The following is a 14,507-nucleotide window of genomic DNA, read 5'->3' as shown; positions in this document are numbered from 1 at the left end:
TGGTCTGTTATTGGAAGACTGATAAATCCTCACTGCAAATGTTCTAAAGTTCTAAATACAAACATTGTTGTGGTTTATGTTTATAGCTGAATTTTCCCAAAGTTGGTGTCACATCATATATGGAGATTGCAGTTTGGAATAATGTGGAGAAGTATTGACATGACGAAAACATGTAAATGAGAGCTTCTTAAAAATGTATGTCTTCAAGCAGGGGTGATGTAAATATTTGAGAGAACACATGACAGGAGTTTGTTGCAAAGAGGCTTACATCTTTATTAAATCAGTTATTCCAAGCTTAAATTAAAAGAGTGGGAAAAACACTACTTTCTGGAGAAGCATGGGTTAGTACTTCAGTTGGAAAGCTCTTAGTGTCTGACATAGACTCTAGGTTAAACTAGTCTGCTTATTTCAGTGTGACATCTAACTTGCTGATCAGCTGTTTTCTAGAAACAAAAAGGCAACAAAAGGACTCTCCGTGCTGCCAGTAGCTGCTAAGTGTTGTGTGTACAGCATCCATTGTTGGGGAGATGCGCGTGCTGCCTAGGTAGAGTTTTGTGGGTCTCTGTGTGGGAGGAAAAAGCAAACCAAGTGAAGCAGTGAAATTCAGACTATAGAGTAAGCAAGCAAGTGCTCTCAGAAGTTAGCCTGCTGTCATCGCATTGTTAAAAATCCTTCAGAGTTTGTTTTCTTTCAGGGGAAAGAAAATTAAGAGAGAAGGACCTTTTTTTTTCTTTAAGTGAACCGAACCAACTTTAAAGATGGTAACATGCTATCCTCAAAACACAGTTGAGCTATTAACAAAAATGCTGGAGATGGTTTCTTTTAATATGCTGTTCCATGTAGAAAATATTCATCTATTCTTGCAGAATAGGTGAATAAAAAATAGGTTCATTATTCATGTGCGCACCATGCTTAGACTTTAGAATCTATTAGTGCCTCAAGCTGTCGCAATAGGTGAAGAAACTAAAGGCAAAAGTGATAAAATAATTTTGCTCATTGTTCCCCTAAATGTAATGATGAAATTGTTTGAATAAGTTGGGGAGATTTAAAAGAAATTGCTCATTGATGTGTTCCTGAATTACTTATGGTAAAGCTTATATTTTATGCTAGAGTGGAGTAATAAAAAAAAGCCAACAAAATTCTGTAACTCACACCAGACCTCTGACAACTAGGCTTAAAAAAAATAGGGATATGGCTAATGTGACTCTTTTGTTCTGGCAGTTTGCTTTTACCAAACTATGAAGAAGAAATCTTAAGTGATGCCAAAAGAAGGTGTGTTGATCCAAATCCTGCCTTGGTTGTACACACTTGCCTTCTTTCATGAAGGCCGTTAATTTGCTGCTACAGTTGAAAGACATTTGTGTTAGCCTTTGCAGATTACAAGACAATGTCACTTCTGCCACTTCTGTCTTAACCAGGAAACCCAGAGAGAAATGAAACCATACAGAGAAAAATGAAAACTTTTTGAAGCTGTAAAGCCTTTCTCAGATACGCAGCATGACTTCTTTACATTGCAAAGAATGAGCTTAAGGGAGAAATAGAACGAAGAGAGTTGAAGGAGGCTAAATTTAAAAAACATGGGAAAAAGTCCTAATTTCTACACCTCTTCAAATGTCTGGCTATAGTGTTATTCAGAATTAAAATTTAGAAAGTGTTGAATTAAAGGCTGGAAAGCTAGTATGTTTTTGGCAGTGTTTGATTTGGTTGTTATTTTTCTTTCCTCTGTTAGCCATTTTACAGTTTACCTTTTAAAAGTGGTACAATTCCTGACTGAACAGTCAAAATATCAGTCAATACTAAGAGGTAAAGGTGTCTGTAGGAAGAGGAAGCCAAAGAGCTTTTATAACTTAACTTGTTACTATTTCGGGTGCTTGAGTCTGCTTTACTTCAAGAATTCAAGATCCTAATTGTGGGACAGTGGTGTCTTTTAAAGACACAAATGCATTTAAAAATTGAGTCTCATATCAGCTGTACATGTCAGATATGGTTGGCTCTTTTAAGTTATTGAGAAGCAATAGCAACAAATCTTCCTTCTAAAAAACAAGTGCATTTGTTGCTGTCTTAAAGTAATTTTATTTGTTTACAGGTGTCAGCTGTGATGCATGTTTAAAAGGAAATTTTCGAGGTCGCCGGTACAAGTGTTTAATTTGCTACGATTACGATCTGTGTGCAACTTGTTATGAAAGTGGTGCAACGACAACAAGGCATACAACTGACCATCCAATGCAGTGCATACTAACAAGAGTAGATTTTGGTAAGTGATAATTTCAAGCTCCAGTAATTTGTTGCTATATTGTGTCCACAAACATAATGCTGATTTTCATGTTTCTAATTATTAATCACTTTCCCCATTAGTGCACAAAAAATAAGGGCCAAATTCTTGAGTTCTAATAAGCAGGCATGTTTTATTTGATAGAAGAGCTGGTCATTTTTTTTAACTGCTGCATATGTATTTCTGACATTTTTATTTTCGTCTGATTACAGCAGATTATCAGGTGAATAAATATACTTCATAACAGTGAATACTGTTAAAAGTGCCACAAGTCAACAGGCAGAAGAAAATCCTGGTGAGATTTTGTAGGAAGGTAGTTCATTTGTGGTTTTTGTGGGACTGTAAGTATAGGAAACATAGTGATGGGCTGCAGTGAATATGAGAGATTAATGGTAAGGACTAGCATGTAGTCTTTCTGGCATTCCTTTGTAGCTCTCCTAATCCAAAAGTTATTTCTAACTGTAAAGCCCTGTGGATATTTAAAATAAATATTAATTGTTCTTCTGTCCTTTCCAGTTTTTTTCTATTGCATTGTAGTTGAAACAGGTTGTAACTTGTGAGAAATGATTTTGTGACAATCCACTGCTCTGCAACGTTCCTGATGCTGGACATGTATTTTCTTTTGATGTCAAACACATGGGACTAGCATTTCAGTATTTGCTAGTGAGTGCAGCTGTAGTCTTCGTTTTTTGAATTCTTTTAAATATGATGTTTTCTCAAAAGCTGAAGGCTTAACTTCTTTACCCTTTTGATTAGAACAGAAGTAAAATGTATACTTTATTGGCCTAAAGTTTAGAGAGTAGCTCTGTATAGAAACATGCAGTTTCTTAAAACAACCTTTATATGAAGTTGTCTTAAGTTTTCTTTCAATTCTCAGGGCTGTTCTTGCCCTGATACTGCCTGGTCATCAGAAATTCAGATGGGAGTCTGTAGTTTGAAAGGAAATAATTTAGTGCATTATCAAAAATACATGCACCTATTTTTACTTACATCTTCCTTGTCAGGCTTTTCTTTTTTCATCTGTGTACAGTATTGGGGATTGAGGTCACTGTTTCAAATGCACAGTGAAACTTCCTAATCTGTTAGCAACAGTTATTTTTGGATATTAAACATGGGCTAAAAGGACAGCATTGCTGTAAGTACTAAGTGCTAATCACAAGGGTAAGAAACATACTAACATTAAATGTCAAAGATTTCTGTGTATTGCAATGAGAACTTGTTCTAAATTATACTTTTTTTCAAAATGCCTATAATCAGAAACTGAGAATGACTAAGAATTATGTTTTGCTTCTTGAAACTTGGGTACTTCTCTTTTGGAGGTCTTTGATAATTGTACCTTTGGCTTAATGCCTTTTATGCGTGTATGTTGTAGAGACACAGGGGAGTTATTTTTTGCTATTGAAGTATGCATGAAGAAGGTTCACAGAGAAGTATTGAGATGGGTAATAGGATTGGAAGAGCAGCTTCTATATTGCTTGGTGTATATGCTGTTTATTCTCTAAATGAGACTAAGAAAACAAGGTCTGTAAATTTCATATGACTTGATATCCAAGCATTGCTCCCACAGTATCAAGAAAGAAAATACTGCAGCTCAGCTCTACAGTAAGAATTCCAGTTTGCTTAACTCTGCAGAACAGTAATATCACCAAATTGTGAGCCACAGCACAGTGGTGGCATTGAATTACTACTGATCTTGTAAGCTTATGGAGTGGAGAATGAATTGGGAAAATTGATAAATTACATATTCCTTAGTGTTCAGGAAGATCTGTGACATCATTCCTAAAATGTTTTGGTTTTAGAGCTCCCTGTAGAAAACACATAAAGGTATGTACATTACAGTATTGTACAGATGCTGTAAAGAAACTGGTGACTTTTCGAAGAGCCTTGTGTGGCCAAGGAGACCATGTGACTTTAAAGACCATGCAAAAAATTAGGCACTAAAAAATGGTAAATTTAGTTAGAAAATCAATAGTAAATGGTAGAAGTAGTCCAAAATTACCTGATTCAGGGTTGTCGGATAGTTGTATTAGTGGATATTAAAATCACCAAGGCTGGGTGTTAATGTCTGAGAAGAAAATAACCTCAAGGGTAAAATTGGCAACTAAGTGGTGTTGTGGTTTATTCCCAGCCAGCAGCCAAGCCTCACACAAACATTTGCTCACTCCCCACCCACAGAATCAGGGAGATCATTGGAAGCGTAAAAGCTGAAAACTCTTGTCTTCAAGACAAGACATTTTAATAGGGAAAGTAAAAACCATGCACACAAGCAGAGCAAAACAAGGAATTAATTCAGTGCTTCCTAGAGCCATGCAGGTGGTCAGACATCCCTGGAGAGCAAGGCCCCATTATTATGCCTTGTGATGACTTGGGAAGATAACGTCACCCCAAATGTCCCCTCTTTCTTCCCTACTTCATACGCTTTATATCCTGAGCATGGTCCAGAATTTCCCTTTGGTCGGTTGGGGTGACCTGTGCTGGCTGTGTTTCCTCCAAGTCTCCCATGCATCCCAACTTCCTCACTGTTGTAGCAGTGCAAAAAGCAGAAAAGGCCTTGACTCTCTGTAAACCCTGCTCAGCAATAGCAAAAACATCTTGATATTATCAGCCCTGTATTCAACACAAATCCAAAAGATAGCCCTGTACTTCACACTGTGAAGAAAATGAACTCTATCCCAGCTGAAGCCAGTGCAAGCACAGAACTAATAAAGTCTTCAGTAGTTTCCTGGTGATGTGGGAAGTCAAATGAGTGTTTGTAATGTACAACAGAATTTTCTTAAGTTAGCAAGATATCACCAGAAACAAACTGGAAGGCTGTTAGTGTAACTAGGTGTGTGAATTGTTGTTTGCTTGGCTATTAACAAAGTTCAGTACTGTTATCTGTAGACAGGTTTGTTTCAAAAGTATGAATTTTAATAGGAGTAAACTTAAGAGTTTTTGCTTATGATACGGAGGAAAGTGGACAGCCACTGAAAAATGAGTATTTTATCAAGGAAGAGGAAGCAGAGTGGGGAATCCTGCTGCTGCAAAACTGATGCAAGCACTTCAGAGGAAGTCACTGTCATTTTTCTTATTTCAAAAGTGCACATGGGGGGGATCAGGAAATCATTTGCCCAAAATCCATCTGCTACTGATAAGGACCCTGTGCCATTAAATCCAACCACCACTCTAGCCAGGACTGTCTAGATGTGGGCATCTGTGGAGTTTGCTGAAGTACTCTGCCTGAAGGTGCAACCAAGTTGTTTGTGGTAGACAGCTGACAACGTGGATGATCCTTTCAGCATAGAGAAAGTCACATATTGTTTACCTCCATGAAAGTTACGCTCAGTTTTTAGAATTCCTAGGTACTGTAATAATGTTGCAGAATATACTGGAAGAAGATGGACATTTTCGGGTACTCTGAAAGAGCTTTTATTGTCAGCTTGACACATGATTCTTTTTTTCCCCTGAGATTCAGACATAGGAGCCAGTATGAGAACACTGAAAACAAGTAAAAACTCTAGTGGTTTCTGGCTGTGCATGTTCACTCTAGCACCATCTGGTTGCCATATTTATCTTTCAGGAGTCAGTAAATAACCTATACATATTAATTTGGAAGCAAGGTGGACTTCAGAACAATGGCAGTGCTGTTGTTCCTCAGCCCCCACAAGAGATACCCGGAAAAACGCTTCAACGCACACCAAGAGTGATGTGCTGCTGTAAGAGGGATAGAGCTTAAAATAAAGTATGAAGTCTCATATGTAATGAGAAGTGGCCTTTCATGCACAAATCCCATTAGTTTATTTCAGAGGGGTCAAAAAGTAGAATTATAATAGGCCTGTTTAAAGAGCAGGAATGTGCTTACCAGGCAGCCACTGTACTTTTGTGGTCTTTGTAGATCAGTTTGTCAGGACAGTGGAGAACTTCACAGCAAATTTCCTAGTTTCCTTTTTTTCTAAAAAAACATTTTAAACTGTTAGGATGCTTTAGGGTCTAAGCATGTGGCTTGCCCATTACCACATGGTTTTAAACTGGCTATACTGACCAAGACAGTAATACAAATTGTTCGTAGGATTCCCTACCGAAATCATATTGTGTTACTTCCATCAAAGTACAGAACCTAGCTTGGTTCAAAGTGCCTTCACTTGTCAGCTGAGGTGGTTGTGTGACAGAAGATCCTGCCACCTTTTGTGCCCAGTTCTAGGCAGAGAAACTGGTTAGGTAATGGGTACCGTAATAATGTGTAGTGTGGGATTGACTGGATTCACCAAAGTTCAGCTTGAGACTTTTGTGGGTTTTTGGTTTGATTTTGATTTTTTTTCACAGACTCGAACAAGATATATGTCCTAAATGTGTATCATGCTAAGTCATGAGCATCATAGTTTGTTTGGAACAGGACTCAGGACCAGCTTTGAGGGTAATATGGCTGCTTGATAAGTGATACAGGAACTTGTATACTTGGTTTTGTTAAGTGGTGTGTTGCCACCATTTGGCTTCTTCAAGCATTGAAGAAGATTAAATAAGTGCTCTACAACTTGTATCATACCAACATTTTTATCTGTATGTATATAGTGCATTGAAATTACATTACTTACATGAAGAAAAGTGAAACTAAAATTCCATACTGCTGTGTACCCTTGTAAAGAATTATGTCTTAACAAAAAAACTACAAGCTGTTAGAAAATGTCTCTTTGAAAGATTGATTTTTATCTGAAGAATTCTGTAAAACCTCTGTTTTGTCACTAACCTCCTACCAATCTTAAGAATGTGCTAGATTTTAATATGAAGTATACATTGAACTTTTGTAGCTATAGATGGATAAAAAAGCAAAACTGCTGCTATTTTTGGTTGCATTTCCACATTTAATTTAGGTTGTTTCTTGGATTGTTTTTTTTCCCTACCAAGGAAAAGCTGTAATATGTAAACACTGTTGTGCTTGAAAACTGGCTTCATAAATGACTATTGGGGGGTCCTCATCAGAGTGTCCTGATCCTTCTACTCCTTTGTATTCTTGCCCTAACTGATAAGGAATATGGGTCATGAGTCTTACCCTAGAGGAGTATGCAACTGAATCTGGTTTTACTTTTTACTAGATACTTATACTTGTCTTCCTAGACATCTTGAACAGAGGGCTTTAAAGGTCTAGAAGAGTTTGAAGAATTATGGACTCTTGCTTTTGTCTTTGAAATGAACCAAAATTTTAATACCTGAAAGCTATCTTTGTGGTCAGAAGAGACAAATCTTTGGTCATGGGAACATTGCATTATGAACTGATAGACTTATAAATTAAAAGAGCAATACAGTTGTAGGCTGCTTCATTTCTGCAGACATGGAGGCATGGTGTTTTTGTTTCTTCCCATATTTTCTCTAATTCTTCATTAACTTCATTAGCAAAGGACCCCTTGGTAGTCAAAGACATGGTTGTTCATAATTTTAGGATTTTTTATGTGCTTGTAAAGAAAAAAAAACAGATGGAGAAATACCCATTCAGTGCCTTCAGTGCTAAAATCTGACACAAAGATTCATGAGACCACTTGGTTACCCACTTTGTTTTTTTAACTTAGATTTTAATTTAAAGAATAATTTATCTGGTTATCTGTATTTCACGTTAGAAAAAAATATTTTGATTGTAAGAGAGATTAAAGTTGAAGAGGAAAAAAGAAAGGAGGTACAAACTTACAAGGGAAAAATATCTAGATTTGCCAGTTTTAACTTATACGTTTTTTTAAATATTTCTTTTTCCAGAAGAAGGCATATTTGTTTGGCATTCTCATGTATGTTTGTTGTATATTATGGGACGGATGTGGAAGTAGGTGTGAGTGGGAGAACACGCCAGAGGGTATAATCAGGAGTCTGCAAAGAACTCAAATTTTAATTTTATTAGTGAATAAATGTTTTGTATTCTTTGAAAACAAGGGACAACACGGGATTTGACAGTCTTGTCAAACCTTCCCCCTCTGTGATAGAACTGTGCGTACTGCTAAAATTCTTGCTATCTGGATTGAGCTAACAGTGTATCTAAGTAAAAGATACCTCTATGTGTGTGCTTATCTATTTACAACTCTCTCCAGATGGGTTGTGACCCTGGGCCTTTTGCTGAGCTGTGCAGTTGGTTGGTGCTGTTGCCTTACTTGAAAATACATTCATTCATTCTCAGTGAGTTTAATAGGTAGAGGTTTTTAAGCAGTCTGATATTTAAGAGGTTTTTTATTTGGTTGGTTTTTTTAGGGTTTTTTTTGTTGTTGTTTTTGTATATTGATATGAATGAGAAGTTTATTCATGTTTCCTGTAAAATACAAAATACCTGCAGAGAATGAGAGAGAATGATGTTCTCTTCTTGCATGGTTTGATAAATTTTCATCCTGAGTTTGGGCAACTTCTATGTTGGCAACTTAAAAAGTGCCTACTTTTTATCTGTGGTGCAGAAGTATTCACATTCAACCTAAAAGGTGAAGCCAGTGTGTAACAGATACTCAGATTCCTTTTTCACTATCAAGCTTTTATGTTATATATTTGAGACATAACTACTTACTGCAAAGCAGTGGTTCAACTATGGCAGAAATACTCACATTTGGTGTCACCGAGGACTTCTAAATTTTGCCTGAAATTTGAGGTTTTGTCAAGAGTTCATCTTCTAAAATTTCATTTTATGATTGAAAAATACCATAGTTGACCCTGTATGTGGGATAAGAACAGTGGTGGAAAAGTGAAAGCTTGGCAGTATCAGCAGCATCATGATGAAAGTCTTTTTTTCCCAGTAAACATTAGAAAACTAAGTTACGTGTGCTAATGAAAGTTAAATGTAGTCTCTGTTTTTTTTCACCAGGAACTGAAGTCCTCCTAAATATAGCCATTTCAATGAAAAAACAGATTCATTTAGCAGTGATTACAGTGAAGTACATTTATAAACAGAGGTTGATGTGAACAAAATTAATGGTGATACTGCTTTAAAGTAACCTCTATTTAATCTCTTCCTGTTTCAGACTTGTACTATGGTGGAGAAGCTTTCTCTGTAGAGCAGCCACAGTCTTTCACTTGTCCTTATTGTGGGAAAATGGGTTATACGGAAACATCTCTTCAAGAACATGTTACTTCTGAGCATGCAGAAACATCAACAGAAGTGGTAAGAAGCCTCAGAACTTGCATTCATGGTGGAAATACTTTAAATTGTCTCATTCCTGAAAAATTGTCTTTCTGTTCTTTCTTGAAGCATGGATTCATTTAAATGCTTTGTCAAAAGAGAAAGTACCTGCATTTGAAAATGACATCAAAATTCTTTTATGATTTATGGGTATCATAATATAATGTGCTTGCTTCCTTCTTTTAGAGTTTTTGTTTTTTGTCCTGATACAAAGGCTGCCATGTTTAGGAGATTGTTATACTACAAGACAAAATTTAGAAAGTTCTCACAATTATTCAGTCTAGTTGTGTCTCCCTTTTCAAAATTAGTGTGTAATTGTTCTTCAAGCTTACAGCTATGATGGTCTTTTATAACTGTAAGAGAGGAATGCATGCAGATAGTTTGTTTTCTAATAGCTTTTTAATGGACCTCTTATACAGTGGGATTCTAGAATTATTTAAAAACTATCCTGTAAAAATCAGGGGCTTTCCCCCCATCCCTAACCATTAGGACACTAAATATGATTTAAATTGCAGTTCTTAAAGAAGTTTCAACACAAATACCCTATTTGGAGTTAACTCCCACTATCTTGATTGACCTTGGGGGCAGGAAAAACTGGGTTAGCAGTTTAGTAGAATGACATGGAGGGTGCTGTTCTGTGGTTAACTGTTTTACCCTAGACCCCTTGGAAAAAAGTAATGCTTGAAGTGGATTACTCATCACTAATACATTATGTGAAATTAGTTATAAATAGGTTCTCTATTCTAATCTTTCAGTTTTCTTACTTTTCAAAGAATTCTGTGGAAGAAAATGAATGACTTTTCAGACCTAATAAGGAACTTGGGTGAAGGGGTGGTACAGAAGGGTGTTTGTTCACCTTTTTGGGAACTCAGAGGTATTATGATCTGTCTTAAAAACACAGGAAGTGTTTGCAATCCGTTGCACTGTGATATACTATTTAACTCAATGATGTGCTGCAATTTTTATAATCTGAGTTTTTCTTAAACTTTGCAACTTTCAAACACAGCATCAACCATTGAAAGTTCTGTGTTTAGATGACTTTATTTTGTTTGGTGGTTTGGTATTGCAATTCTGATTTGCACCACTTGATGTCAGTGATATGTTCCTAACACAGTGTTCACAGATCCTGGGTTTTTAAACTTGACATGCCCTTGCTTACAGTTGTGACTTCTAGAACCCCACATGTAAGGCCTGAATTTGTGATTCTTGACAGCTGCTACTCTGGTGAATCCTGAAAGAGTTACACGTGTAGAAAAAAAACCCCACGGAGCTTTTCTTTTTATGCATCAGTCTGCAACGTTGCTATATTGTTGTTCCAAACAATGATAAAGGACAATATTTTAATCCTTGAATATGATTGTTACTGTTTGTGCTAAGTTGTGAATCTGGCATTTGTGATAAATGTTTAGTATGCATGCACATAAAATTGTTTAGGTACTCTACCCTTACTGGGATAGTGAAGGGCTACAAGCCTAGTAAAGAGGGAAATACTATGGATCCTAAATGTTTGTGGTTATAGGCTTTCAGACAATTACTTATGTTTAGATACTGAGCTTGTAGTCATTTGAGTATCTCCTTCAAAAGAGGTGTTTTATTTTAGACATGTATTTTTAGGGATGTAAGGGAGCTTTACAGGGACAGAATAATTTTTATTTTAAACTATTTATAAATTTATATATTTGCCTCCAGTTTTTCAAAGAATAAGCAAAAAAAATTCATCTGTTTAATTTTGCCATTTTTTTATTCAGAGTGATGCAGATAAGTTTACTTTCTGCTGATTTTTGTCAAGTACAGGCATTGGTAAGTACAATAATGTTAGGTATCTGCAGGCAGGAATCACAGGCTGAATGAGGTTGAAGGGGCCCTCTGGAGGTCATCTTGAGCAGAATCACGTGCAGCTGGTTGCTCAGGACGATGTCCAGACAGTTCTTTAGTAGTGACTCCACAGTTAACTCTCTGGTTAACTTTTGCTCAGCTATCCTCTCAGTGAAAAATGTTTGTGTTTCCTTATGTTTATGAGGAAACTCCTGTGTTTGAATTTGTGCCCACTGTCTCTTATCCTGTCACTGCATGGCTCCATCATCCTTTCAGGTTCCCTTTAGGCATTCATGGACATTCCTAAGATCCATCCCCTGTTACCCTACCCTTCTCCAGGCTGAACAGCTCCATCTTTCTCAGCCTTTCCTCCATTCCTCTTTGTAACCTTTTACTGAGCTCTTTGAAGTGTGTGTGTGTGTCTTTGTGTGTTTGGAGCTGAGAGCTGGGCACTCTGGTGCTGGGTGAAGGTGAAGGATCACAACCCTTGACATGCTGGCAGCTTTCTGTTCAGTGTAGCCCAGAACACCACTGGCTTTCTTTGACACAAGCACGCTGCTGGCCCATGGTCCACCAGGACCCCAGGTCCTTTGCTGCAAAGCTCTGTTCCGTATGACTGGACTCCAGTGTGTGCTGGTTCCTGGGGCAATTGCTGCCCAGGTGCAAGACTTTGTACTTCACCTTTTTGCTGTTCCTATTGTCTCATCAGTTTTTTAAGGTCACTCTAAATGGCAGCACAGCCCCCTAGCATATCAGCCGCTCCTCCTAGTTTTGTGTAATCAGCAGAATTACCACTGATCACCACCCTCTGAGCCCGTCCACTGAGACAATTTTCACTCCACCCCATTCTCCACTTATCCATGAGCATCAGCAACTTACCTTTCAGCAGCCTGTGAGAGGCAGTGTCAGTGGTGTTACTTGAAGTTCAGGTAGGCAATTCCCCTACTCTCCAGTCATTTACCATGCCACACACTTCAGTGTTGAGGTTTATGAAGCTGGTCAAGCATGTCTTCCCCTTTGTGACGCCAGTGCTGACTACTGTTGATGATTTTTCTTGTCTTTAATAGTGCCTAAAAATAGTTAACAATAGTTTCCTCACTTTCCCAGGGATCAAAGGAAGTTGACCGGCCTGTAGTTCTCTAGGTCCTCCTCTTGCCTGTCTTTAAGATAGGAGTGAAATTTGCTTTACTCCAGTCCTCAGGCACCTCATGCAGTCACCATGATTGTTGAAAGGTTGAGAGGAGGCTCACAGTAGTATCTGCCAGCTCTCTCAGCACCTCTTGGTGCATCACACCCATCACAGCCTGTGAGTTTAAGCATTCCAGTTCATGAAAGTATTCTGCAGAGTAATCCTCTTCCCGCAGGGGATTGTTGTTACTACTCCGGACATTACCCCTGCTCTCTTGGGCCTGGAGTTGCTAAAGACCAGTCTTTCCAGTAAAGACCATAGCAAAGGAAGTATTCAGTACTTCAGCCTCTTCTGTGTCCTGTGTAACTAGGCCTCACATCTTTTGAGCAATCGGCCCACATCTTTCCTAGTTAACTCTTTATTTCCTATTCACTTCTAGAAGACCTTCTTGTAACCTTGAACATTAACTTGCCTGATTCAGTTCCGTTTGGGCTTCAGCTTTGCTTACGTTGCCCTGTGATGCTCAGATAATGCTTATGTGAGGCTATGTATGTTTTCTTTTTGTATTTGAGTATGTCCAGGAGTATCTTGATCATCCACGTAGGCCTCCTGGAATTTTTGCCTAACTTCATATTCATTGGGATGGAGAACTCTCGAGTTTGTGGGGAAGTGGTCTTTCAGTATCAAGAGATTTTCTTGAAGCCCCTTTACTCTCCAGGTTCATACACCATGGGACTCCTCCAAGCAGGTATTTTAAGAGGCTGAAGTTTGCTTTGCTAAGGTCCAGGGCCATGAGCTTGTTTTTCATCTCTTCTTTCCTGCCCTCAGGATCTTGAACTGCACCATGTCAAGGTCACTGCAGTCAAGGCTTTCTTTGACCTTCACATCCCAACTGAGCCCCTCCTTGTTGATAATTATGAAGTCCCACATAGCACCTCCCCTCGTGTGCTCCTTTGTCACTTGGAGAAGGAAGTTACCCTGACTGCACTCCAAGAGCCTCTTGGATTGCAGTCACACTGTATGTCCCTCCAGCAGATACTGGCGTGGTGGAAGAGCTCCATGAGGATCAGGTCCTGCAAGTGTGAGGCAGCTGGTCTATGTCTCTAGAGTGCCTGATCTGTTTGTTCCTCATAGTCAGATGGCTTATAGTAGACTGCTCCTGTAACATCCCGTTTTCTTCCTAATTCCAGCATGTAAGATCTCCATCAGGTCATCTTCCATCCAGATAGTGCTTTTAATGAACCCCAGCTGCTCTCTCACTTAAAGGACAAGCCTTCCTTCCTGTTGAAAGAGCCCTCTTCCTCTTCTAGTGGGCGAGTATTTCTTTACCCATACAACGTCCAGGGACAATGGTTAGAGTTGGAAGGCAGAGGAATCTGGGAATCAGTGTAAGATTGTTTTTGTTGGTGCTGAGGTTTCAGGTTGGTTGGACTGGTCCAGATAAAATGCAGTGTTCAAATAGAAGTCTACTAGCACAGTAAGATACAAAAAGATATAGGAAACTTCATAAAATACCATCTCTTCAGTCTTGTTTCATAACAGGGATGTAAATTTTCTGCTACTACATTGCACTGCAGCAGCTTTCTCACCTTTGGGAAGGCAGTAACTAGGCTCATTGTAGGCTAATTGTAGGTTGTAGATGAAACTAGGTTGTCAATACTTCAATGATAAAACTGGGGAGAGCTTTTTCTTGCAGCAATGAAATGGACAATCTGAGACAGTCTCAATGTCTCAGTGTTCATCCTCTAAAATCCCAGTGACTCTTGTTGAGGTTACAGGAGTGCTGTCACTTAAAGTGGTTACTTTGTGTGTAAGTGGGGAAGTAGTGATAATATAAGCACAGTTCTGGAAACTGGCAAATGTTCTGTGAATGGGATTGACTTAGGCCTTTAGAGTCATCATTCAGGGTTGCATGGTAATTTCTTAATACAAATGCTCATAAATTCAAGAGAAGGTGCTGACGACATTTGCCTTTTGTCTGCACCATTTGTTCATGCATGTTATAATTAACAATGATTTTTAGCTGTGTCACACTTAATCAGGGATCCAGCAGTCTTTGTTGTGACTCTGTCAGAGCTTGAGCTTAACTAAATTGTTGTTTGTGCATAACAGTACTTAAGTAACTTTCCCTAGCTGGGAGTGCTTGAAAGTTTAGTTGATACATAGGGTTGCGA

The 14,507-nt window shown here is 38.3% G+C and overlaps 1 protein-coding gene across 2 annotated transcripts in view; it reads left to right on the top strand.

Moving 5' to 3' along the window:
- The window catches only part of LOC102110995 (E3 ubiquitin-protein ligase KCMF1), a 42,462-nt gene that overhangs the window by 20,368 nt on the left and 7,587 nt on the right, over nucleotides 1-14,507 (top strand). For both annotated transcript variants that reach the window (XM_005530925.3, XM_014259668.2), the window contains exons 2-3: nucleotides 2,087-2,254; nucleotides 9,232-9,371. In XM_005530925.3, the coding sequence (XP_005530982.2) occupies nucleotides 2,087-2,254; nucleotides 9,232-9,371 (308 nt within the window). The remainder of the gene's footprint in view (nucleotides 1-2,086; nucleotides 2,255-9,231; nucleotides 9,372-14,507) is intronic.

This window comes from Pseudopodoces humilis, chromosome 4 (genome assembly GCF_049639895.1).
Source record: "Pseudopodoces humilis isolate 2021_Gansu_Grassland_sample_001 chromosome 4, ASM4963989v1, whole genome shotgun sequence".
NCBI lineage: Eukaryota > Metazoa > Chordata > Aves > Passeriformes > Paridae > Pseudopodoces > Pseudopodoces humilis.
The sequence above is the reverse complement of the archived record's forward strand: the minus strand, read 5'-3'. Positions and strand labels throughout refer to the sequence as shown.